A 26365-nucleotide genomic window follows, 5' to 3' on the forward strand; every position below is an offset into this window, starting at 1 on the left:
TGTAAGTTTATGCTTCTGAATCTTTGAAATAATTACACCGTGCTTACTTTCTCTACTTGATTTACATATTACACTATGGTTCGTCTTTTCCTGAACCAGGTCATGATAAAAATGACGAATATACTCGTGCGTACACCGATGAAGACATTGATATACTGAGTTTGCTCCTCTAAAGCTCGTAAAAATGGTTTTGATACTCTCTTCATTTCTTCTTTTTTACATTTTTTTTTCACTGTGACCTTCCTTGATCACGATTTTGACACGAAACTCCTACCAAGTATACATACTTCTCACACTAAAATGTCGCATTTTTCTTACGTGGTTTCACATGTGAATAATTATGTGAAAGTACAACTGTCTGTATGACATGGAAATTAGATTTCAGACGGAAATATAAAAACATATAGGACAACCGACCACAATAGTTGTTACATTTGGAGACTCTCTTCTTTTACAGACAATTTGTCAAATATATACACATAGTTCTTGTTTTAGGTGTGCTGCATAAACAGTGATATCTAAAACTACTGTACATGCATCTAAATGTGTACACAGAGCGTTCAGTCAACACGTGATCACGTGATCAACGGGAAGTCATAATAGTTAATGGTTCAATGGAAGCAAATGAATTCCTTGATTACGGTTTAGACACTATTGGACTTCGTTCATGTTTGGCTGTCGAAGCATACATACATACACAATATCACAGTTGATAGATTTTTCTCCTGATCAGAATAATACATTCTGGTGGGTCTTAGATCTTGGATCATTTGAGGTTATATTGAGCAGTTTTTCATATGAATACCGTGTGAGTACAGTTAAAATGGTCATTTCATTTCTTTCAAAAATTAAAATACCTACAGAGAAATTAAACATACATACGATACAGGATGATAATACCCACCAGTACGACAGTGAATGAAATCATCATTAGGCTAAGAGAACATACAAGCGACCTCCACTTCTTAAGAGCATGTTATGAACTTTGCATAAAACTGTAATATATCGCTGTTCCCACAAGTTTGACATTCTTATATTTAGCATACTGCAATACTTAAGTAACCGCCCAAACGAGCTGAATATCAATATGAAGTTATCGCTACATAATTCTATAGTGATATTTATGCTGCAATCAGCATATCTTTAGAGACGTTCTGATAATATGTTCTTATGGACTTGACAAGTTTTTAGAAATGTGATACAAGTAGAAAGCAACTCTCACTTGAGAATCACAGAGTAAGTGTGATAAAGTGAAAATAAAAGCGAAGAAAAGATATCTAAAAGCCAGGTGACGATGAATATAAAATATAAATATATATTCGTCCATAACTGAAGTTAGGAATACAAATATATTTGTCTGAAAGGATGTCAAAAAATCATAACCTTTGTACAGAGTTCAGAACCCTTTGTCTTGCAGTTGACAATAATATACCTGTACATTCTTTTCCAGGTCAATGTTACTGAGCTGTTGTCCAGAGCATTCAAAAAAAAAAGGAAAAAAAGAGATGGTACTTTGGTACTTAAAGTACAGTAGTATAATCCCTAATCCTAAGTGCTACACCCTTCTGCTATTAAAGAAGTAACTTTGGGAGGATTTGAGAAAGAGATTGCAGTAAATGTAAGTAGTGCAATTGTATTTGTTTATCAGAAAGTGTTCATAGATATACCATTGAAAATGCATCCAGGGCCCTGTTTCATAAAGCTGTTCGTAAAGTTACGCATGACTTTACGAATGACTGGAATATGAAGTGCCAAAATGTGAGCCCATTTTTTTTTTCCTTTCATATGAACAAAGGATGACTGTATGACCATATTTCATCTGTATTGGGGTAAAAATACATTTTCAACTAAAAACATGTAAGAATAATCATCATCTGTAAACTTCAACTTTAGCTATTGAAATTAACAATGATTAGGAAACCCACTTGGCTAGCCATTCGTAGAGTCGTGCGTAACTTTACGAACAGTGTTACAAAACAGGGCCCAGGGGCATGTTATTGTATAGTTATGAATATGAAAGGATGACCCTTGAACTGTAAGATACCTCAGAGAAAATACTTTGATGTATGACAATATTATACATACATCAATCAGCTATGTAACGGTAAAACAACATCTTGTTTAGGGAGGGAATGCTGATGTGCTTCCTTAAACCTGTTTCAGCTTCTTTCAAGGATTTTTTTCTTTTAATTAAGAATTCTGCCCAGTTGTAAAATCAGAGAAGAAAGCCTGGGTTTTTATGGGTAAAGAGTGAGAAGTATAGTTACGGGATTGAACTCTTCACTTTAAATTTGGGGTAATTACTGGCTAACATCATATCAACTGCCCAATACCAACTGGACGTGCTAACACTGGCATTCATATTGGTATAAAAAGCAACAAACAAACCTCTATGTACATTGTATGTACACAACCTGAAAAAAGCTGACAGTCTCTAGAAATACGGTTAGTGCAATAGAAAAAAATATGTAAATGACCTGAGCAGTGATTAATTTTCTAGATGGCAATGAAAGTAAAACTTACACAAAAACACAGTAATGCAATGACAATTCTTTTTTTATCTCTCTTAAATGTCTTTTCATTTATGGAAACTGACAAATCATTTTGCAATTCATGCAAATCGATACTTCACATTCTTTCCTCACAAAACTCATGAGTGATCATCAAGCAGTGTTGGGCATTAATTCCTATTACATACACTAGTTCAACTAGTTCACATTTTGCTTACTTCTTTTGTTGCTATGTTTGGCAAGCCACTGGCGGGTTTTGCATGTAGAGTGACACTCACAAGGTAAAATGCTGTCAAAGTTCAAATGCTGTGCTAAGAAAAGCTCACACTTTTACCTGCATATCACTGATTAGCAAGCAACTCACTGGTACCCAGCGCAATAATATTCAGCTCTTTCTAATCTGCTTACGTAGTGAGTACTTCATACACCATAACAGGTTTCGCCTTGTTTTTTACTTTTACTGTTTTCTATGAGTCATAATACATTCACGAAATCAACAACTCGTGAAAGTGTTGTCTAAAGTGACTCTTTATGCATTCCACAATTAGAAATGGCTAAGTTTTCTCTTGAAAAGGACTAATCATTTCACATTCTGTCAATGTTGTCCTTAATCTTGATTCCAACTGCTGGCAAAATCGTCTTCAAAGTCCCAATCCTTGAAATATATGGCATATATGCTGTGTTATTTTGACGAGAGAGGTTCAGTGATTGTGAGTGTGCAAGTCCCTTTCAACTTCTGTGTTTGCACTCTGCATTCTTTAAACATCATCACTCACTGGCATTCCGTTTAGCTCTCTCGTCTGGGATGCTTACAGCTGTATTTCTACAGCAGTCGGTACCCTATAGACAGTCCCATCCACAGGGAGTTTGTACCCCACTTTGGGATTGATCCTGCAGTAAGTGGGCCCTTCAAAGTGGAGCTAGCTTGGAAGTGTAACAGCAGAGGGGTACATGTAGTGGCCCACCTGATGACTGATGTAGGTGGTGGGGTGAAGGAGAGGGCAATACTACTAGTTACCATGGAGGAATCTCAGTCCATTGGGATATTACCAATCAAAGCACTTTTCCCTTAAATCGGTAAGCTTTTCATACACAAAAGACCATACACACAGTGGATCATACTATATACATGTACATGATGATCAACAATTAATTTGTGACTTCATTTACTTGAAAGTACAGGGGTCTACGTCGCTACTGTGTTAATTACAGTTCAGTTGCTCAGTTATTACAAAAGACAACATTTGACAGATGCAACTATTCCACACCTGATACAAGGATACCACAGGAAAGGTACTCAGTCAATACTTGGAAAATGAATATTCATTACCATAAATGTAAATGTTTTTGATTTGTACTTTCACAGCTTATCATTTCACCTTTGTAACATGTTACATACAGCTTTTCTTAATTACGTTTGACTAGTTGATATCAAATCTCTTGAACATTCTTAGCACCACCTTAATCTCACCATTACAAAAATAGAGATATTACACACATAATACTCTCAAGCCAAGGATGCAATTGCAATGTGAGTATACAAAAAACATTTCCAGTATATACATGTATACTTTTTCGCAAAACAAAAATAATTTTCATCTCAGTTCTGTTAGTATCATTCGCCATTCCTCTACCATCACGAAAAACTGGACATCTCATTGTCTGTATACAAATCACTAAACTTGCTGCAGGGTGGGATCCAGGAATTTTGCAAAGGGGAGGTGCCTTTACAAAATAAAAGGGGGCACACGCATCCCCCCATTTTTTTTTTCTATTTCTTTTTTTTTCAAATAAAGAGGGGTGCGCACCAGGTGCGTCCCCCCCCCCAATCTTACGAAATACTAAGATTGCTTTAAAATTCCCATCTCTGCATCGCCAAAATCCCAACACAGTGATTGAAAATCAAATGAATACCAGTTAGACTATGAGCCCTCTCAAAAAGCTACAAATATAACTTGATTGTGAATGAGTCTGGCAACACATTTCATGCTCATAAAACTTATCTGTCCTGCATCTGCATGCAAACCGAAATAAGGCTCACCAATCAAGTATCTAATATCACAGTTCTGACACTCATAAGAAGGTGTCTTCCAAGCAAGTATTGCTTGATTCTCAGTGCTGATTTGTTATCACATCTTGTTTGACCTCTATAAAACATTTGGCAAAGCAGTGCTGAGCTTAACCTTGTATTCCCTTCCACAATAAACCACATGCTCCTTATGTGGAAATTATGTGTATCATAGTATGGAGTGTGCATGTGTGTGTGTGTGTGTGTGTTCTATTGCATGAATGCATGTTGAGAGCTATCTGTTTGACTCACAGGTTCAGGATTTGCATCATGCCTGTCATAGAGATTATTATCATTATTATCATTATTATTATTATTATTATTATTATTATTATTATTATTATTATTATCATTATTATTATTATTATTATTATTATTATTATTATTATTATCATCATTATAATTATTATCATTATTATTATTATTATCTACTTATTTTTTTTTTTTTTGCAGTTTGAAGTCAGTGAGGAGCATATGAAAAATTAATGAATGCGAGCTGGCATCTGTCTCACTAAATTCATTACATAAATGACATTCTGGCATTTGAAAGTGACCTATGACTCCAAATACTGTGCTGTGAGCTGTTTCTGTTAATGAGGTTCATCTGATTGGTAAATAAATCTCTACTGGAAGCAAATTTCATCACTTTACAATCAAAGTTTCATTATACCATGGTGAGCTTTTGCCTACTGTTGTCTGCGGGCTTCGCCAAACCATAAGACTGCCAGTACCCCATCTACGGTGAAGTCAATGCCAGTCCGTTGAAGCCCCCAGATATCAGGAGAAGAAAGCTCAAGAAGGTGAAATCAAATTTTGATTGTGAATTAATGCACTGTTACTGTGGCGAGAGTGGGAGATTGGACACGCCACTGTCAACGATCTGACGAGGCCAAGCATGTGCCATTAATTCCACAGTACGGGGACATACTGCAAGACACGTAAGCCTAGTTACCATCTGAGCAAACTCATGAAATCAAGGTACAATGCAATCTTTTCAAAGATCAGACGATTATGATGGCAGAAAACGACGTACCATGGAACCTGTCTGCATATCTTTCTTGTTTTGTTTTGTTTTGTTTCTACAAGGCATACCTCTGGTAATCTCTCTCTCCATCATTACATGAGTTTATATGCTGTAAAACACAATACTTTGGGGCACAAAATTTTTGTGAATTGGAGCCAATGGCCTTTTTCACAGCACAAAATTTTCACGAATTGCCTCTAACATTCAATGCATATAGTGTAGACAAGAACTTTGTGGTGGAATTTTAATTTTGCCAATCTTGGCTCACGCAAAATTTGTGAAATTAAAATGCACGCAAACATTCCTGTATGCTGCAAAGATTTTTTTTTCTGGACATCTAGATGAGAGATGGAGGGAATAAGAAGAGAGGGCGAAAAAGAGGATGTTGCCCATCAAAGCTCGCAACTCATCATCTACATAGAAACATGTGTTGTAAAAAAATAAAAAATTGATAATAATGAATTTTGCAATGTTATGAATGGCACAAAGCTACTGTCATTCATTAGAGTATAAGGGGAATAGATACAAGGTACACCAAGTGTACTTCTGGCGACATAAAAGGTGAAGTGGGAAGAGAAAGTGTCATGTGTAAGTTATGCAACCCAAAGACATGGGCAGAAGAGTTGTCTGTAACTGAAGTACATGTATATGAGTCTATCAACATTTGCAGGAAACCAGGTAGCAGGTGGCCCTTACTGTTGCTGAATGCATTCCAGACATGCTAGCCAAGCAGTTCAGCTACCTCCATCTTTCCCTGACCTCCCCCATCACGATGATGGAGAGAAAATTTCCCACTGGAGCACAGAAATGGTGTCCACACCCAGTTCGCATTTCATTCTGTGCACGCAGTGACAAGCACCAAGCTCCCCTGAGAAGCTGGCTTCGAATGCAGCGATGAGAGTTAGTTTGGCCTGGCTCTACACGACTGCGTGAGGCGGGTCTTGCATCATGAGCAGTGCTCCCGTACATCAATAGCCTTCTTCAACAGCTGATGAACGTCTATCGCTGGATAATTCTGCAAACAAAAGGACATACACAGATGATCAAGCATTACAAAAGTATAGAAGTACCAGCTCGCAATAGCCAGACTGCTTTTCTACAACACTGGTCCATATCTTGTCTTGCTTTCAACTCAATCCTTCATTTCTAACCTACAATGTAGTAGGCACATATACAACACACTGTGATGCTATAGATGAAATGATAAATTCTGAGGTGGCAGGAATAGCAGCATTTTTGAGGAGCAAGCAGCCCTTAGAAAATGCTGCTATTTCTGTCATCAAGAAATCTGTCATTTCTATAATGGCTTGAAACAGTGGAGCATAGCTAATTTGTTTTAAATCCCTCAAATGAAACTTTTAAACAAATAGCAAATATGATGGTAAGGGTGCAGATAATCATTTGTCTCGTGAAGAAAATCTTAAGTAAGATGTATGACGTTTCACTCAGTAGTGCTAGGCTTCGTCAGGTACAATGAGACACAGCGGGGCGTACACGCAAGTTATAGCATGTATGCGGACGTGGCTGGCGGCATGCCGTCTCCAAGGCCGGGTCGGGCAGTGCGCCATCCTGTGTCTGCTGTTTGTAGCTTTCATGTGGACCTAGTTGGCAACATGCCGCCCTCCGGGACAGGCCCGGCAGCGCGCCATCCTGCATTTGCATTCACCAGCACAAGGAACACAAAGCTACCATCACCAAAGACTCAGCAAACATCTTGGACGTGATCTCATCTTCGACGTTTGCAAGAGATCTGATGAACCGGACTATCATTCAGTGGACACAACATGGCGCACTGCCGGCCTGTCCCAGGAGTCAGAGTGCTGCCAACTAATCCTGCATAAACACTCCAAACAGCGGACACAGGAAATTCCATGTAAGCTTCGTTTGCAAAGGTTCTCCATATCAACCACAGAGCTTGCTGGAAGTTTAACCTACCAAGCAACAACGAAGTGAATCCCTGCCCAAGAAACTCGATGGGAGGAAGCAGATGAATGAAATGCTCAGTTACTTGGCGGTAGGTAAAGGAAATTGTAATATTTTACAGAAATGGTCTACACCTACTGAATGAAGGCACAATGTAAAACACAAAATTCAATATTCACAAAATACAGAAAATTTTCTGTGTTTGATTGACCAAATTACAGAATTAATGGTCACTGAAAGATAAGTATTCTGATGACACACTCCCTGAATTTGTGATGTTCAGATTTATTTACACCAGCTGAAGTAAATCTGGCACTGGATTTCATCGGCCTTATGAGTTACTCCTGTTGAGATTGGATCAAGAATTCATAACTGATGCCATTACATGTAGATTCTCTTACCTGAAGTAGTTTGATATTTGTTGCAAAATCTCCTTCTATCAGGGTATCCTTTTGAGACCTGACAAAAATCAGAGATAACCAGGTTATATGGACAGTGGTGATCTATCACTTGGTCTACTCTCACTTCGTCTAATAGCCATTTAGTCTCAACCCACATGGTCTAGTCCTGTTTCATCTGCAACCAGTTTGTCTAATGACCATTTGTGACCCGCTACAACAAAAAGGTCCTAAAGTCGCGCACTGTCGAAGCCGTGAAAATCGAGTTTGAAGTCAGAGCATTAAAATTGGTCAAAACTTACGATTTTCTGATTTTGATATATTATTGGAGTCTAACATGTCTTCTATCATCTGTCGAAATTTTGAAGCAAAATGATCAAAGGAAAGATAAAAAAATAGCGTTTTTCTGAGCCATGTTTTTTGGCGTTTCAACGAAGCAGAAACTGGTTTGAAAATTTGGATTGAGCGCCACAGATCGGTTCCGCCCCTAACAACGACCAGAGTGATCTCATTGGTCAGTTTGCTGCTTGCTGCTAACCGAAGCGTGAAGCTCGCACACTGCCCAGTCGACTGGTGCGTGCGGGCGGGGTGTGCTATGCTCAGCCGCTTCTCACATCCTGGTCACTGATTGGTTGGTAAGGAGACCGGCGACGCTGATGTGCTTGAATGAACTCTTCGGGGGTTGCTAGGGCTTACCTTCTATTGTCCTGAGGTGAAAACTGACTTGCGTGTCCCTTGATCGTGATTGCGTTGAAAGGAAGACTTTTAGGGCGCTTTAAATTTCCTGAACAGTGCTTTTTATAGACGTCTCGACATGCTCTCTTTTAAACATCGATATCTCCGCAGCCGATTATTTTTATAAAATGTGTTATATATCAATTTAAAGCAGAAAGATTAGGGGATTATATCATGCAATTTTCAAATAATCGCCCTCGCCCGACTTTAGGATCATTTTGTTGTAGCGGGTCACATTTAGTCCAATTGCAACTTAGCCTCATTACCAGTTGGTCTACTTCCAGATGGGCTATGCCCATTTTGTCTCATACCCACACTTTATTAGACAAAATGGCAAAAAAAAATGCAAGGAGTCAAAATTGCAATTAGATCATCTGGTCAATAGATGGAATGATGATTAGTCAAACTGGACATTAGACCAAGTGAGGATTAGACTAAACAGGCAGTAGATGAAATTGATGGTAGACTAAATGAGTTTATCAGTAGTGGTGTTAGACGAATTGGGAAGTAGACCATCTGATATTAGACCAAGTGGCAATAAACCAAGACAGTGATTGAATTCTTCATCGCAGCATTCTTTCCAACAGAGCTGCCAACTTTTGTAAAAGCCTTTCAGTACTTTGATGGCTGAAAATCAGTAATTTGCACCTTTTTTGAGTGAAAATCAGTAATCCTTAGCAGTGTTATAGAATTTATGATTTCTAAAATCAGTAATTTGCTTGTAACCTTCAGTATTCTTGTCCAATTTCAGTAGAAATTACTGAAAATCAGTACTAGTTGGCAGCTCTGTTCCAACTACTTTTAGGAACCTTCACCTTCTACCACAACATGGGATTATTCCCAAATGGGGGATTCACATCTAAAGTAGTTCTTTGTGGATTTGACTATCACAATTATGGACAAAAATGAAAATGCTCAGTACAAAATCCACCATGAGCAATAATTATGCGAATAAAAACATCGATATTTCATTTGGTGTGCATGGATGACAAAACAGAACCAGAAGCACGCTTAGCAAGTGCTCTTTAGAATTTCTCAAGGTGACAAAGGAAAATGACAGTATTATTTTTCTCTTTCCTCCAATGAAAGACCAATGTAAAAACACAATAATGCACTTAAGCTGACATCTCATTGTGCATAGCATTTTGCAACATGTTCGACTTTTTGGTTGCACTTTTTTAAATTTTTTTTTAAATTTTGTTTTTATTTCTAATCAATGACATAATTCAAACAAGCAAATTTAGAGTTTACATATTTGCCATATCAAACAGTTTATGGAAATGAAAAAGAGAACTAGAGAAAAGCCTAGGCCTTTTGTATGAAATAAGTTCTCTCAGGTATGAATGAGTGCTTTTAGAGGCACATTGACTGTTTTACAATTTCAAACAACAACAAAAACATATATAGAAATGTAACAATAAATGTACAGAAAATAAAAAAAACCAATAAGGTTCAGTATTCATCAAGAAAATACTCTTTGAGATATCTTTTTAACATCTTTGAATACTTAAGACAGCATATACAGTGTATCATTTGATAAAGAATTCCAAACAACGGGGAGATAAAAACGAACAGATTTTTTAGCAAAAGTTGTATTAACTTTAAACTCTATTTACAGGAGCTCATGCGGCCGGATTCACATCAGACTTTCTGCAGCAACACCCTGCACCATAGCGAGAAGTCATGACTGACGTACACATTACATCAGCAGCCAGCTACGAATATTGCAGCACGCCAATATGCACGGCAACTTATATGGCTTAGAAGGAATAAGCAATCACTCTCTTTCTTGTTGCCTACAGACCAAACAAAAAAATGATTAAGCAAACAAACAGGAAAATGATCAAGGCCAGGATAACTTACAATATCATGGCACAGCAGACACAGAGCAAGAATTCTGGGTTCCCTTCGTCACTTAGCAACGAGTCCCATAATCTGATGACATCTACAAGCAAAGAAGAGTAAAAATTGAGTAAATAGCTGTCATATATTTCAGTGATAGCCAGATATTAAGTACGCCTCAGTTCATGGTTTATTTGTAAATCACACAGCATCATGGAACATGATGGTAAATTCTTAGACACACTTACATTGACTCATCTATTTTCAAAGTGATATGAAGATACATGACTTTTTTTTTTCTTGTATACAGCCATGTAAACAGTAAAGCACAAAAAATACCAACAAAATAATCTTTCATCAACAAAAAAATTCATAAGAGAAACAGGTAAGTAAAAATACCCATGAAGGTCCAACTTTGATATCTGATAAAAATCCTTAACGCAGGAAGTACCTACCTTAGGGAGGGTCAAACATTGCCTAGTGAAGTGTAGACAGAGCAAAAGGTAGACAGAGGGGTTCTAGCAGCTCACTAACCATCACTGCTTTACGGGGTGAAGCCATTACAAAAGAAAAGCCTTTTAAAGATTTTATGACATACAAATGCATGTTGATTTGTGTTGATTCATGAAACCCTCAACATCACTTTTGCCATGACACAAATATCTAGGAACAATCCATACATTTTTGAATAATTTTTCTTCTATTTTTCTTATGATTACTTGGACACGCCCACCTTCCCCTCGACTCAGCATAACTTGCATGTTTCTGTGATATTAATGTGATTAACAAAAGACATGGTGAGGGAACATGCAAGTTACCCTCGGTCTCAGGGAGTATGTATTCCAATTTCTTTTGTTAATCATAGTGTACTCATACTAGCAATGATTGACAGACAACCAAAATCTTGGTTTGGAAGGTTTTTTTTTTTTTTGCTGGGCGTATCCAAGTAATCTGAAGAAAAATAGAAGAAAAATTATTTCAAAATAAATGGAATGTTTCTAGATATTCATTTCACTGCAAAAGTTATGTTGAGGGTATCAACACAAATCAACATGCATTTGTATTTCATATAACCTTTAATCTTTTGGCCAGAAATACAGAGAGAAAAGAAAAAAAAAATCTGCATATATTGTCGCTGCTGCCAAGACTGTACATGCCTCTGACATACCAGGGAGGGGGAATTCCTGCGTTAGCCACAGGGTCAGCCAGCGGAAGCCAAAGAACTGGGGCTTGAGGTCCTGCTGCTGGAAGCGCAGCCAGAGCTTCGGGGCGCACTTCTTCACCATCTGCATCAGCTGCTGCATCTTGGCGTTGATGCCCGTCGGCGAGTCGTCCAGTGTCTTGATGAAGTTGTCCCGCATCTTCGACATGAGGTTGGTGAAGCAGAAGAAGGTGTCGGCCTCGGCGTGCTCTGCCGGAGGAGGTGGTGGTGGGTGGAGGAGGGAAGAAGAATTGGAGAGAGGAAGGGAGGGAAATAGAAGACATACAAGGGAAGATTACTGCTGCCCTACAGACTTTGCTGCAAATGTTGAAGTGGACATCAAGTCTTCACGGCCCATTTAGGAATAGACACATAAAACAGAGCAAGAGAAAATTGAGCATACAAACTAAGCTGGAAAGAGCTATATTTATTTTCAAAATAATCAGAATATGAAGTCAAATAAACTGTAGTTGTGTGTTACTGCAATCAAAGTTTGAAACATTTTGCTACTGAGACAATAATTGCCAAATATTGCTTCATTGCACATAGCACCTTTTTCATTGCACTTCTCTATGAATGTCAATCTCAGTTATATACAAGAATCAACCTGCTAAGGATGGGCTGATTTTGCTACAACACGCATTTTCCATAGACACTTGCCTGAGTATACTCTGGGTTCGTCCTCAACAGGTTAAAAGACAACACACAATTTTGGCAGTCATATCTTCACCTGACATAACATCATAAGGCTGAACTATACTGTAAAATCATTGCTATTTGAAGAATACTATTACTGAAAGAGTCTGGGGTGGAATTTCTACGTCCAAGGAGATGGCATATTAAACAAAAGTGTGCCCACCACCATTTGTTGCACATTTGAAAATTAGTCTACTTGTAAAGGATCCTTAAAGGGGAATACTGAAGAAATAAAATTACATATGAAGTCAAAGAGTGGAACACATAGAACAATTTGTTGTTTACATCGTTTAAAATGGCCTTTTTGAAGTGGAGTTAGACGATTTTGAAAATTTACACCTGTCACCCCCCTGAAATCTAGGTCACAGCGTAAATTTTGAGGCTTTGCCGATGACGTCATGGGTTGAAGGGAATCGCGCGAGGTCTCAAGCACCACAGGCCCCCGCGCGCATAGTGCATGCATTGTATTATACAAGTTGTTGTAGATAGTATTTGCATAAGTTTTGAAAGTTTGTTTTTCGATAATGCGCGACATCGTACGTTAAGGCCAGTGATGATCAGGATGATTTCTTGGTGGAATTTGAATGTGGAAGCAGTGATGAACTGAGTGATACAGTACACACGAGTGATGATAGCGATGAGAAACTAGTGATGATGACCCTGGTGAAGTTGGAGAGATAGATGTTGATGACGAGCCGCACGGCGGGGCGCAGGAGGGAGACGCTGCGGGCGAGCTAGTGGGGAAGGCCCAGGGCGGTCCGGTTGAAGCGGACGGACTTAGTGGAGATTGGCAATACGAGCCCTTGCCACACGGCAGGCCAGGGGACAATGTTGGTGACGCAGGACCAATGCCAGATAGGCTTCAAAATTTAGATTGGTAAGCATTGTTTTTATTCTGAACTGAAAATGAATTGAGCTTAGTGCTGACCTGAACTCGTACTTCAGAGCAGCAGTAGGCCTAACTGAACACAACCCAGTCGCTAGCCCTATAGGTAGCGCAGCGTCTGGTCGGGCTACGTATCATCATATCTTATCACATCACACTCACTCCGTACTCCCGTTCACAGCTCATCAGCACTCTATCCAGCTAGGTACCCTCACAAATTCACTGCACGATCCATTCATTACTTCACCGTGTCCATCAAAGTTTTATCACTATCGATGAAAATCGCAGTGCTCTGTATCGTTTATTTTATCACCAGATAGGCCGGCCGGCCTAGTCAAGACTTCGACTGAGCCGATGCCCGCGCGTGGTATCTAGTATTAGCGATCCATGTACGCCGAATGTTTCGCGAGGGTTTTTTTTTTATTTTCGTGAACCTGGTGCTTTTTGCGAATTTAAAAACACAAGAAAATATTAACTCTCTTTCCGTATATATTTCCCCCTTCCGTAGTGTACTCCCAGTACTCCACAACCATGAATTTAAGCACTCGCGAAATTATTGGCAAGTCCCGATTCGCGAAAAAAAAAGACTCGCTAAATATATGGCGTACACAGCTGTAGTACTATCGAGGAACTGCTGATATAGTACATTGCACGTACCAAAGAGGTACGAAGCCCAGACTTCTCCGCTCTTTGATACACAGAGACTACTGCATTGCGACATAGGCCTTACGCGGCCGGTGATGGGCGCATGCATGTGACTGATCGACTACAAAGCACCACGCCTATACACGCACTAGGCCTGACAACGTCTGTATTCGTGGCCTAAATAACACGTAACAGACTCTATCTAAACAAAGAAATGTGTGATTTCACAGGAGACTTTCACAGAAAACAATTTTATTTCATTTTTTATGACATTCTGATGAAAAAAATGTCTTGGGATTTCGGGGTACGAGCCTCGACATCTCGCTCTCATCGAAAGCATACATAGGTAAGCTTAGGCTGTTTTGTGATACTTCCGGGTTTGCCCTTCACCCCATGACGTCATGGACATGCCCCCAAAATAACCATGGATCTTCCAATTGAGCATGATTCAGGAAACAATTTTTCTAAGCAGCCGTTCTCCAAAACGCAATTTTCTAAATGGATGAATTAATGGCCGCTGTGTTTAACATGCTGTAAGCTTGAAATGGGGGAATAATCCAACAAAATATGCGTTTCCTTTTAATAGTATTCTGCTTTAATGATGAATAAAATTTCTCAGAAAGACAGAGAGAGAGAGAGAGAGAGTATGAGAGATTTGTGCACCAAGTAGAGCAGAGCATTGGAGCCAGCCAGTCTTGCCATATTCTACAGAAGATCTTTAATATTGCATACTTAAAGCAACATTTAGAAAAAACTTACAAAGTTTACAACTCACAGCATCTGCCTACATATTGCGAACATTTAAGTCATCAATGTACCTCTCTGGAAACAAAGAAGAAATAAAAAAGGAGGAAAGAGTGGAATGAGGAGACAAGGGTAAGAAGAAGAAGAGGAAGAAGAAGAAGAAGAAGAAGGAGGAGAAAATGAAGAATAAGAAGAAGACAGCATCTCACCTGTACTAGCAGGGTCTTTGGCAGAGGCGAAGACATAGTACAGTGGTCCAATGATCTCATTCATTCCTTGGACATAACTCTGGCCTGGGTTGAGCTTGGCATAGATGAAGAGGATGCGCTCCAAGACTTCCCAGTGAGCTTCCTGGCCCTCCTCCAGTGTGTCGTGACCAAACTCCATCTTCTTTGGCTTTTTGCCACCAGACATCTATGTTGGATTGAGGGAATGCAGTAACATGTAGTCAAAGACATAAACAAAGTTTGAGGAAAATTGGGCAATCCATTGAAATTTATGGATTTTCCAAATTCTGTGCCATCTTGGCTGGATGAGAAGACTACAACATTTTATGATGTCACAAATGGACAATGACATAAAGAATATATCTTTTAAACTTAATATATTTTCACTTTTTTAGCATAATGAAAGAGTATTTGATTTACAATTACCTCTTTCAGAAAGCAGAGGGAATGAGCACTTTTCACGAAAAATCAAATTCTCTTTTTATTTTCTTTATATCATTGTCTTGCAGAGACATTATGAACTGTAGGAGTCCTATCATCCTGCAAAGGTAGCACTGGAACTTTGAAAATTCATAACTTTTGAACAGATTGTCCAAATTTCCTGGAACTTCGCAGATACGAATATTGCTGCATTTACTCAATCATCGCGCATATTTGCGCTTCACTACCCTTAACCCTAAAAAGGCCGGGAGAGGGGGGGGGGTTTGAATCCACCCCCCTTGGCATTTTTCGCGACTTTTCCGACATGCGGAATTTTTTGACCGCGCCGTTGGCAGACTTTTTACTTACAAGTCTCACGCATCTTTTGACACCTTTTTCACGAAAATCGCTCATACCGTGACGACGCTGCACGACTTTTATACGTGCATGTCAGACCGAAAATGGCTCAAAAACGTGACTCTGTGTATAAAGTCTATGCAAATGGAGTTTTCTCATCTTATTCATAAAGATATGATTTTTTTCATTCTCATAGGCTGAAATTAATTAATTTTAGCATAATTAAGCTTGAAAAAGGTTCTGTCATAAATTTTGCAGAAAAAAATGATAAAACAAAAGGTTGAAAAACAAAGAAAGACATAAGAAATTCATAGAACAATAAAATACATGAGAAATTAAGTTTTATACCTTATTTTTTTTTTTGAAGTACATTGTTAAGAATGCTACAAAGAATGTTATCACCCAAAATTTGGATTCTAGGAGCTTTATTTTCTGATTTAGAGCAAAATGTATGATTTTATGCATATATTAGCATAATTAATTAATACAATGAAAATTTCCATTTTTTCTTTGTATAGTGTGGTAGATTACGCCACAGGTAATGCATGTGCCAATTTTCATGGTGATTGCGTGATTGACGGCCGAGATCTTGGGGGGGGGGGGGGGCAGCACCAACTAAGCTCCACCCTTCAAAAGTATTTTTTTAACCTTTTGTGACATCATTAAAAGAAAAGATTCAGGTGAAATAAGCATAATGATATTTTTATGGTATGTACACTTGTACCTTGCCACAATCAGGTGCAATAGCTTATAACAGCGAGACTAGTGGTATGTACACTTATACCTTGCCACAATCAGATGCAATAGCTTATAACAGTGAGACTAGTTTTATACCATGCATTTCAACATTTTTTGATTGCTTACCCTGAATTCTGGAATATTTTCACATAGCAATGACCAACACAATGGAAAGAATGAAAATTACAGTGTTAGGGGATACAAAAGTAGCTGCATTGATGAAAGATATTGAAATGTATTCTATCATAACAGGTTGAATGCACAGCAAGTTGCAAAATCATAGACAAAAACAAATGAATATCCATACTTTCCTAATTTGAATTTAGGTTCATAATTTGATAACAACAACCACTTTGTTGTTCGTCATTTCCTGTAAAATGCAAGCAAAATATAGCAACCTTTAGAAACAAAATATCTGATGTAGCAGCCATCTTGTAAAAATCCACTTAATATGAACTTCTCTTCTCTCCCGGCACATTATTTTACAGCAAGGAATGAATACTCATGAACAAATATGCATAACAAAGTATCCATAAACCATGACCATGCGGCATTTACAAACTGTTACGACTCACATTAGTGATGCCAGATCTAGACTTCGCCACAGCGACAGACTGAAGCATCGTGTGTTCCACTCGTTTCCTCAGGGTCTCCAAGCTGGTGTTGACATCAACAAGCTCCTTGCAGGGGAACTCTGTCGCTTGCTGGAAAAAACCTATGTCAGGTTGTAACCGTCTGCACAAACACAAAACAAACAAAACGAAGCAGGACTTTCCAGGATCAGTTATGCCTTGGCATACCATTCTTAAAATTCCTTTGATTTCTAAGATTCAAAACGCTTCAAAATGAAATACAACTACTGTATCTGAAGAAAACAAAGTCAACAGTTACATAAGCTTGAAAGAGGCCAAACATCTAAATGCACTCTTGAGAGAACATAATAAGAAAAATATGAAGTCATATTCAACGTAAAACAGTTCACATGCAGCTTTCCAAACAAACCACTGAGCAACATCTTTCCCTTCATCATTGGAATAAAAAAGGGAATCATTAGGGAAGAAAGTGACCTACCTTGTGTCTTTGTCTATTTGAAGAAGAACTTCATTATCTTTGAAGTACTGTGACCATTGACTATCAGGATTTGGGTTAAGAGGCTGTAAATATAAAAGAGGAATACACACTGAGTTACAGTCCCAAGTGTATAGCAGAGTAGCTAAGTATTGATTTTGATTGCTTTTTTTTCCAACCTGGCAACTGAAGCACACCAGGGAAAGCCTGACATCTTGTATCCTTGTATTTTGCTTGTTTCTTTTGTTTATCTGTTATCACTTGTATTGTCTTCGAAATGCCGAATAAATGAAATAAAATAATAATATCAATAACAATAGTTATAATAATAATGATAATAATAATAATAATAATAACAATAATGATAATAATAATAATATAATAACAATAATAACAAGGAAAAGTAGAAATTACGCGGTGCGTAAAATATGTCCCCGCCGGAAGTAGCATTTAGTAGCAAAATGTACAATATAGGTAAAAAGATCAAGGTCAAAGGTGAAAGAAGTCAAGGGTCAAAATTCTATGAAGAAGTTTTGAAGCCCTCACCTAGTGCCATCACATAAAGCAAACGGAATCGAAATCGGGTTAGAAATGGCGAAGGAGTAGCATTTTGTAGCCAATGTACAATATAGGTAAAAAAAATCAAGGTCAAAGGTCAAAGAAGTCAAAGGTCAAAATTCTGTGTAGAAGTTTTGAAGCCCTCACCTAGTGCCATCACATAAAGCAAACGGAATCGAAATCGGGTTAGAAATGGCGAAGGAGTAGCATTTGGTAGCAAAATGTACAATACAGGTCAAAAATCAAGGTCAAAGGTCAAAGAAGTCAAAGGTCAAAATTCTGTGCAGAAATTTTGAAGCCCTCACTTAGTGCCATCACTTAAAGCAAACGGAATTGAAATCGGGTAACAAATGGCGAAGGAGTAGCATTTTGTAGCAAAATGTAAAATATAGGTAAAAAATCAAGGTCAAAGGTCAAAGAAGTCAAAGGTCAAAATTCTGTGTAGAAGTTTTGAAGCCCTCACCTAGTGCCATCACATAAAGCAAACGGAATCTAAATCGGGTTAGAAATGGCGAAGGAGTAGCATTTTGTAGCAAAATGTACAATATAGGTCAAAAATCAAGGTCAAAGGTCAAAGAAGTCAAAGGTCAAAATTCTGTGCAGAAATTTTGAAGCCCTCACTTAGTGCCATCACTTAAAGCAAACGGAATTGAAATCGGGTAACAAATGGCGAAGGAGTAGCATTTTGTAGCAAAATGTAAAATATAGGTAAAAAATCAAGGTCAAAGGTCAAAGAAGTCAAAGGTCAAAATTCTGTGTAGGAGTTTTGAAGCCCTCACCTAGTGCCATCACATAAAGCAAACGGAATCAAAATCGGGTTAGAAATGGCGAAGGAGTAGCATTTTGAACATTTTGATCACACACGGACGCACGGACAGACGGACACACGGACACACGGACACACGGACGCACGGACACACGGACACACAGACACACACACGTACGGAGCCCGTTTCATAGTCCCCTGCTCGAACTCGTTCGGCGGGGACAATAAACCAAACCTTCACTATAAGACAAACCTTCACTAAAATTGTTCTTTCCCGGAGTCTAGCGCTCAGCTGAACAGCGCACTTTGCCTTCATGGCACTTATAATCCACTTCAGGACAACTATTTCCAAAATCTTGACATTTAGGATTGCTGCAGGCCCCTAATTGGGCAACACCCTCCAATTTTAAGTATCTGTTCCCTCCCCAATTAATGACAAATGACAGATTCTGGACAATTAATGCATGCCTGACATATAGCAATGACAATAGTTCATTGAAAGGTTTCAGCTTTACATGAGGTAACAAGTTCCATCTTTTGCAGCATCAGGTTACTTTTTTTTTGTTGAAGGGTTTGTAGTTGCTGAACTATCTACCAGAATTATGGTCTTCACATAATTTTTGTAAACAAACTATTTAGAGAGTTCTAAAGTGATAAAATAGCCTCTTCTATTTTTGCATATATGCAGTCAGCGCTAACATCCCAATTCAATGAAAGCCTGTGAAGCTTCTAACTTCAGAACTTTGGTTTCAAAACTTCAAACTGTCTTATTCTATTTCTGATTTGGAGGATGCTAAACTGTTTTTTTTTTTAAACTGACTCTACTCTGATAGCAAAGTGAACTTAAGATGGTGATGGATTACACTTTAACAGAGATGGAGTCCAATCTATAAAGTGGAAACATAACACAAGATATTTGCAAAATTTATCAAAGAAGTAGATGTGCTTACGTGATCCTCCATAGTGACATCTGTTCGGTTGGTACTGTATTTTTTGGAGCCTGGCTGAATGATCATCTCTTGTAAAAACTCGGTATAAAGCATTCTGTGAGAAGAAGTCACAAGACATGACAAATTACGATAAGAAAAAAAGAAACACACATATTACAAATCAAAACCATATCATGTCAAGACACATGCCCCTATCTATATCTCTCCTCTTCAATCCAGTCATTCAGTGCTGTCAGTTATTGCTTTCAGTACTTGCTACTTATAAGCATCCAAATTCTGTGAAAAATGCTGTTCACGGAGTCCTGAGCTCAGAACTTGAGTATGATCTTGCCCCTTGCTTGCTAATTTTTGATGCATCATGCCCACAAACATGTCTCTGAATTGCTCTACTTTAATTCATAGCATAGCAAATGTACATTATGAGACTTTGACACCTAAAGAGAGAAATTACACTACACATACTCATATGAACTTATACTTGAATTTCACCAATTTCTTAGCAAAAATAAGAGAAATTGCCATTTGAATTAAGCAAAACCAGACATTTTCATGTGCCGATATTTCCTTGAATTTTGCGAGAAGCCAAGATTCACGAAATTCAAATGCACAAGAGAGTTCTTTTCTACACTATGCATTGAACACCAGTGGCAGTTAAAAAAAAAGAAAAGAAAGAAATTGTGCCGTGAATATTTCCTGTCTTACAGTGCCATAATAGCTTCAAGTTTACAGCCATTACATACATGTGTATGTGCACACGGTATGCACAGACACTTAAAAACAATCAAAACAACAAATTAAACAAACAAACAAACCATTTACACAAACACACAACGCACAGAGATACGAACATACACAAATTAACACATAATCTTACAAACGTATAAAATAAGAATGATAATATGCAAAAACAAAACAAAACAATAAGTTCATAATAAACTCACCGCTTTTTTGCAAGTATGTCTGGCCACTCTGCCGTCACCGGAGGCAAATATCCTAGGAGAATCTATGATCAGTTTAAGAACACATTTATGAAATCATTCATTCATGCTCTTAAAAAAAAAAGTACAGCTGAGGAAAAAACCAATACAGAAAGAGTTTTACTCTTTGATATTGGTTGACATACATTTCCAACAGAAATGTATTTTCTCTTGAAATATGATAACTGCGAAAGCCAATTCATAACTAGAAATGTCGCTACAGCGACTGGTTATACCCCCGCCAAACAACATTTCATAAGCTTTGGTCAAAAAACTGAGGAAGTAGTTAAATCCGCAAGATCTTTCCTTGATCTTCTGCCATTAATATGCTGTTACTACGGCAACGTACTTTCGGGTACTGTCGAAAAATGCGTCTTGCACATCTACAACCAAAGGCACACATCTGTACCAAGTTTCATGGAAATTGGGCAAAAACTGAGGAAGTAGTTTGCAACACGAAATTTTCCATCGTTTTGGCTCATAATATGTGAGCTGTTACAATGGCAACATACTTTTTGTCACTGTCAAGAAATGTGTCATGCTGACCTATATCCTAAGACAAACATTCAATATGAATTCCATGAGAATTGGAAGAACACTGATGAAGCAGTTTTGCCATGAAACATTTTGCCCTATATTTTACCAATAACATGCCGTTACCATGGCAACGCACTTTTTGCCACTGCGGAAATATGTGTCTTGCACATTAACATATTCAGATGAACATCCGTACCTAATTTCATAAAAATTGATCAAAAACTGTGGGAGGAGTTCGCGACGCACGATTTGTACCCATTTTTGCCCATAATATGCTGTTACCATGGCAACGTACTTTTGGGTACTGTCAAAAAATACGTCTTGCACATCTACAACCCAAGGCACACATCTGTACCAAGTTTTATGGGAATCGGTTGAAAACTGAGGAAGTAGTTCGCGACGCAAGATTTGCAATGGACCGACCGCCCGACCGCCCGACCTCTATTCCTATATACCCCCTTCAAACTTCGTTTGGCGGGGGTATAAAAATGCCAGAAGGAACTGAAGGGAAACAGGAAATAAAAAAGAAAAACTGTAATTGATACATATCATTAGATAGCCACATAATAGAAGTAAAAGTTAAAAGAATCAATGGGATCACACAGAACAAAATAATTGATCTATAAACCAGTATATGTCACCAATTCGAGTCAATTCTTATCACATGCAATCATACATACTGAACATTCAAGAATGTACAATGTAAGTAAATATCACGTGCTATGAATGCTTACTTTCCAGCAAAGTGATCGAATACCAGCAGAATCAGGAACACCTAAAAGGATATGATAAGAAAATAATAATGATGATAAGACAACAAATACAGTGAATTGCAAACACATTTATAAAAAATCTATAGTGATGATGAGTAGCAACGGACTAAATCAATGACACCGACTTTGATCCTTAAAAATACTGCTGTCATGAATGTGCTGAAGTTTAATTGAGGCAGTAAAATATTGCCAGTAAACCACAACATTTTGGACACACTCATTGGGCGGTGCATACTGTCATACCAAGGAGGTTTTGTACATGGAGTTCCAACTGGCTGTAATTATTCAAACAATTGTCAGATTTCTATTGATGTACAAAAGAATTCCACAGGTGCACTTGTGCCATTGATGATCGATGTTTCAAGCCGCCGTCTTGCTGAGCAATCTGAAGATTCATTTTGAACATTTTCATAATGTTGGCCATATTTTGCTTATATATTTATTTATTAAATGAAACAAAAATTTCACTTGATAATAAAGCATGCAAAACAAAAGTCAATTCCATTAAGAAATTTTCGCAAAAGTGTAAATAAGACCTGTATTACGTGAAAATGTTTAAAACTGTACCATCCCGGAAAGCTGGTTTTATCATTTTTCGACTTAATTTCCCCAAATGAAACTAACATGTAATAATCTTAAAGCATAATTCTTTATCAATAGGTATCAGATTAGTGCCCGCGTATGCCCAGTCGAGTAATTTTCATCTTCATTTCAGCATTCCTCAATTTCTGTTCGCGCATCCTCGTGTCTGTACCACCTAGCTTTTATAAGAAGGGATAGCGAAACGTAATTACCATCACAAAGACATATCTTAATTTGAAAGTGGCTGGTGATTATGCAATGAGACACGGGTCAATTGTCTTCGTATCAGCGCGGCAGATCCTGTTTGGCACATGCTTCAAATATTTTTTAGCAGCGGTTTCGAACATAGATCAAAGGGAATAACTCTGTTGTTACTCCATCTCTTCAACCTCCCTGGTCATACTAGCAACAATCTAAATGTATGCCTTTAAAGGCCAAATTAAACATCATGTCACAGGGATACCAACTTTGAACAAGAGGTACATGTAAAAGTGAGCGAGACATTGCATGCAGAGGTTGAAACAATAGCACACATCCCCTAGCATTTTAAATGGACAGACCTTAAAAGTGAATATGACACTACCCTTTTATCACTATTATGATTTAATACATGATGACGTTTTTCATGTCTACAATGTGGACCCAGACCCTAGACTACAAACAAATGCTACAGCTTTAGTCTAGTAAATTTTCACAAAGCATTACACAAAATAAAATAACAAATAATGTGATTAGTGTGAAACAAGAGGGAATAAGATGAAATGCAAATGCAAAGTTCATAAATAATGCAACATAGGATCAAGAGTTTGAAATAATGAGATGGTATAAACTTTAACAACTTAGACAAGGCAATTGGTGGAGAAAAGCATGAAAGGAAAAGCCCTTGTGAATAGCTGACCCATGTGCTAACTGCTACTCAATACCGGCACTCGTACCAAGGTTCAACCGACGACCATGCACTAAAGTACGATATAAAGGTTTCTGTGTGTCGCAAGTGGCCAAATTTTTTACTGTGCGCAATCGCATAAGTTTCACCCTGAAAAGAGTCACACTTACCGTAATTTATGTGTATGAACGGGAAATTGCATTAAATATTCATTTTTATGTTCACTTTCCAGTACATCTTACAAAAGGAATAATAAGTGTGGTGCACTTTATACCACACATGTTGCTTAAATTCATTTTTTTTTTGTTACTGAAATTGCTAAATGGTTTCACCATTATACCTAGGAATTACGGTGACACAAGATCTGAGATGGAATACGCACTGTCAGAATATCAGACACAAAGCAAGTCGTACTCTTGGTCTCATCCGGCGAACATTGTCACCATGCTCTATGGAGGTCAAGACCAGAGCTTATGCTGCGTTAGTCCACCCACAACTGGAATACGCAGCCAAAGCATTGAACCCACACACTGTTACCGCCATAAAGGCACTTGAACTGTCCAGAAAGCAGCAGCCCGGTTCGTGCATGGGGACTATCACACCTGCAGCTTATATTGGAAGGCATGACCACCAACTCAAGTACACAGTACCCAAAGCACCCATTGACTCCTACATGTTTTCACTATTCCCAAAAGCAATAAGACTTTGGAACAGCTTGCCAGGTGAAGCTGTTCAACTCACCAACCCAACAGAATTCAGAGAGGCTGCACTCCGACATATCAACATAATGCAACCTTCTTCTGGTTCCAGTGTTCTGCAATATGGTGTAAGGAGCCAACCTTATTTTTACTTGCACGGGTTCAACCACTTTTATTGTAAATATGTGGGTTTCGATTATGGCACCTCTGCACCCTTGTTGATGCACAACAAGGATTGTTTATCCCAGTATAGAATAGCTTCAATGGAGCTGCAGTTTTATTTGGGATTATTTCAACAAGTAACAAGTAATCTGGCTTCATGACAAAAGGTATTAAAATCAAAGTTTCATATTTGTATGCCATCTTTAAACATACACATTGTACTTTAAACCCTAAAAGTTCACTCAGGAAGAAGGAATTGTGTCTCAAAACAAACAATATATCTTACTGAAAGAGCAGTGTTCCTGACTGTAAATGTGTACAAACATATATGACATGACACGGTGTTACAGTGTATCTAGTTTTTCTTTATTTCAATGTTTTTGTTAATCTGTTATGACTTAGATAGTGTTTTTTTTTTTTCATTTGGAAGTGTTTTTATACTGTGATGTCAACCAACATCATAAATGATAATTTCTTTCTATCTAAAGGAGAAACACTGTGAGTTGTTAAGTACAACAGGATTTTCCATATCACCGGGTTTCTACACACATTTCAGAGGTCACGGTGTATAACGGTGCACTTATATATAATCCATGTCATAGTTTTCCTGTCAATCAATACTTTAATCAAATTCTACTTTGTTATTACCATTGAGTCTAGTCTCTAGCACATCCAATGAACAGATCCACTTTTCAAAATGTTCATTAACTTCACAAGAGTTTGGTAAGTAAAACAAATCAAACAAAAACCCATTGCGCTTGCATCACTGTGTTATGGTGGTAATTAATTATGCATAGATATCTAAGTTTTAACTCATTTAGGATATACCAAAGCAATTTTTTTCTTTTTCTTTTCACAGTTGCTTATTAAATGATGATATGCATGATAGATACACAATAAAAAATTGTTCTCAAGTGTTAACAGTTGCACTTTGTTTAGTTATTTATGAGTGAAAATATACTCAGTCAGAGTCATGTTAAAGTGTCACGCGCGCGCGGCTACGGTGTTAAATCATCATGGAATATATCTAACACTTTAGATCTAGATTAACTATACACAGCCCAGTCGCTGTACATGGTTTCGCATAGCGTAGTAACAGCGTCTGGTCGGGCTATAAACTTTACTAGTCTATAACTAACTGCGACAGCCGCCACACGCAGTGTGGCGGCTGTCGCGGTCTCCGGGGCTAGTCTATAAGTATAACTTACTATAAAGTTTTAGAACTAGAGTCTAGAGACCAGTTCTACTATTTCTAGTTCTAACAAGTTAGAAAGTAAATTATAAATTTATGTAACGTTAAAATGTAAATCTACACTGCGCTGTTAACTACCCACAATGACTGAGTCCTGACCATGCCCTTTATTGTCTTGAATGTAACTTCGTTAGCTAGTAGGCCTACAATCATTGTAGGTCCTACTAGCGAAAGGCATCATATCGGACATTGTGCTACTTTACAAATGCAACCTCATTTTCAATATGCGGGACTATGATGATAGATGCTTACCGCTGAAACACATTTTGGACAGCTCATGGTAGTCTATTTTGGGGCTCTTCAGGATTTCGTCAAACGAAGAAACTCTGAAAACAAATAAATATAAACAATTTCAATGAAAAACTTATATCATTTTCATAATCGGACAAATCATGTTGCTGATTTTTCAGTATTATTGGAACAAAAGGGTAACTCCCACCTTCCCACATAGGACGTCGCCATCTTGAAGTGAAACAGACGTTTGGATACGATTTAGACTAGAAATAATGCAGAGAAATTAAACAAACTTTTTTTTTCTTCCTTAAAAATTAAAAAAATCTATCAACATATTTTTGCTTGCAATTTTAGTGTTTTATTATTTTTTTTTAGAAGAATAACTTATACAATCAGATTTATGGCCTACTAGATCTATATTCCTCTCGCTCAACCACCAAAGAGATTACTAGTATACCACAAGAGGGCGTAGTCCTGCGGAGGCGGAGGCCAGAGCGGGTTGACCAAA

The 26365-nt window shown here is 37.9% G+C and overlaps 1 protein-coding gene across 1 annotated transcript; it reads right to left on the bottom strand.

Annotated features, from left to right (window-relative positions):
- Positions 1-6548: 6548 nt before the first annotated feature.
- LOC139717919 (TBC1 domain family member 13-like) lies at positions 6549-26085 on the bottom strand. The gene is made up of 12 exons (XM_071629405.1): positions 26063-26085; positions 25876-25949; positions 22005-22045; positions 20698-20759; positions 19757-19850; positions 17486-17568; positions 16990-17149; positions 14882-15086; positions 11669-11911; positions 10522-10603; positions 7927-7984; positions 6549-6617 (listed from the first exon to the last, which is right to left on the bottom strand). The coding sequence occupies exons 1-12, from the start codon at positions 26083-26085 to the stop codon at positions 6549-6551; spliced, it is 1194 nt and encodes a 397-aa protein (XP_071485506.1).
- Between the last annotated feature and the right edge of the window lie 280 nt (positions 26086-26365).

This window comes from Diadema antillarum, unplaced genomic scaffold (genome assembly GCF_040938485.1).
Source record: "Diadema antillarum isolate AM-2024a unplaced genomic scaffold, OU_Dant_1.0 scf00000085, whole genome shotgun sequence".
NCBI lineage: Eukaryota > Metazoa > Echinodermata > Echinoidea > Diadematoida > Diadematidae > Diadema > Diadema antillarum.

What these genes read in the sequence shown, in the direction of transcription:
- LOC139717919 (XM_071629405.1), bottom strand. Translation starts at nt 26,085, where the DNA reads ATGGCGACGTCCTATGTGGGAAG. An exon ending in ATGTCACTATGGAGGATCAC is followed by an intron (nt 17,569 to 19,756) that starts GTAAGCACATCT and finishes TTATATTTACAG; the next exon opens with CCTCTTAACCCAAATCCTGA. An exon ending in CAAATATCAAACTACTTCAG is followed by an intron (nt 6,618 to 7,926) that starts GTAAGAGAATCT and finishes TTTTGTTTGCAG; the next exon opens with AATTATCCAGCGATAGACGT.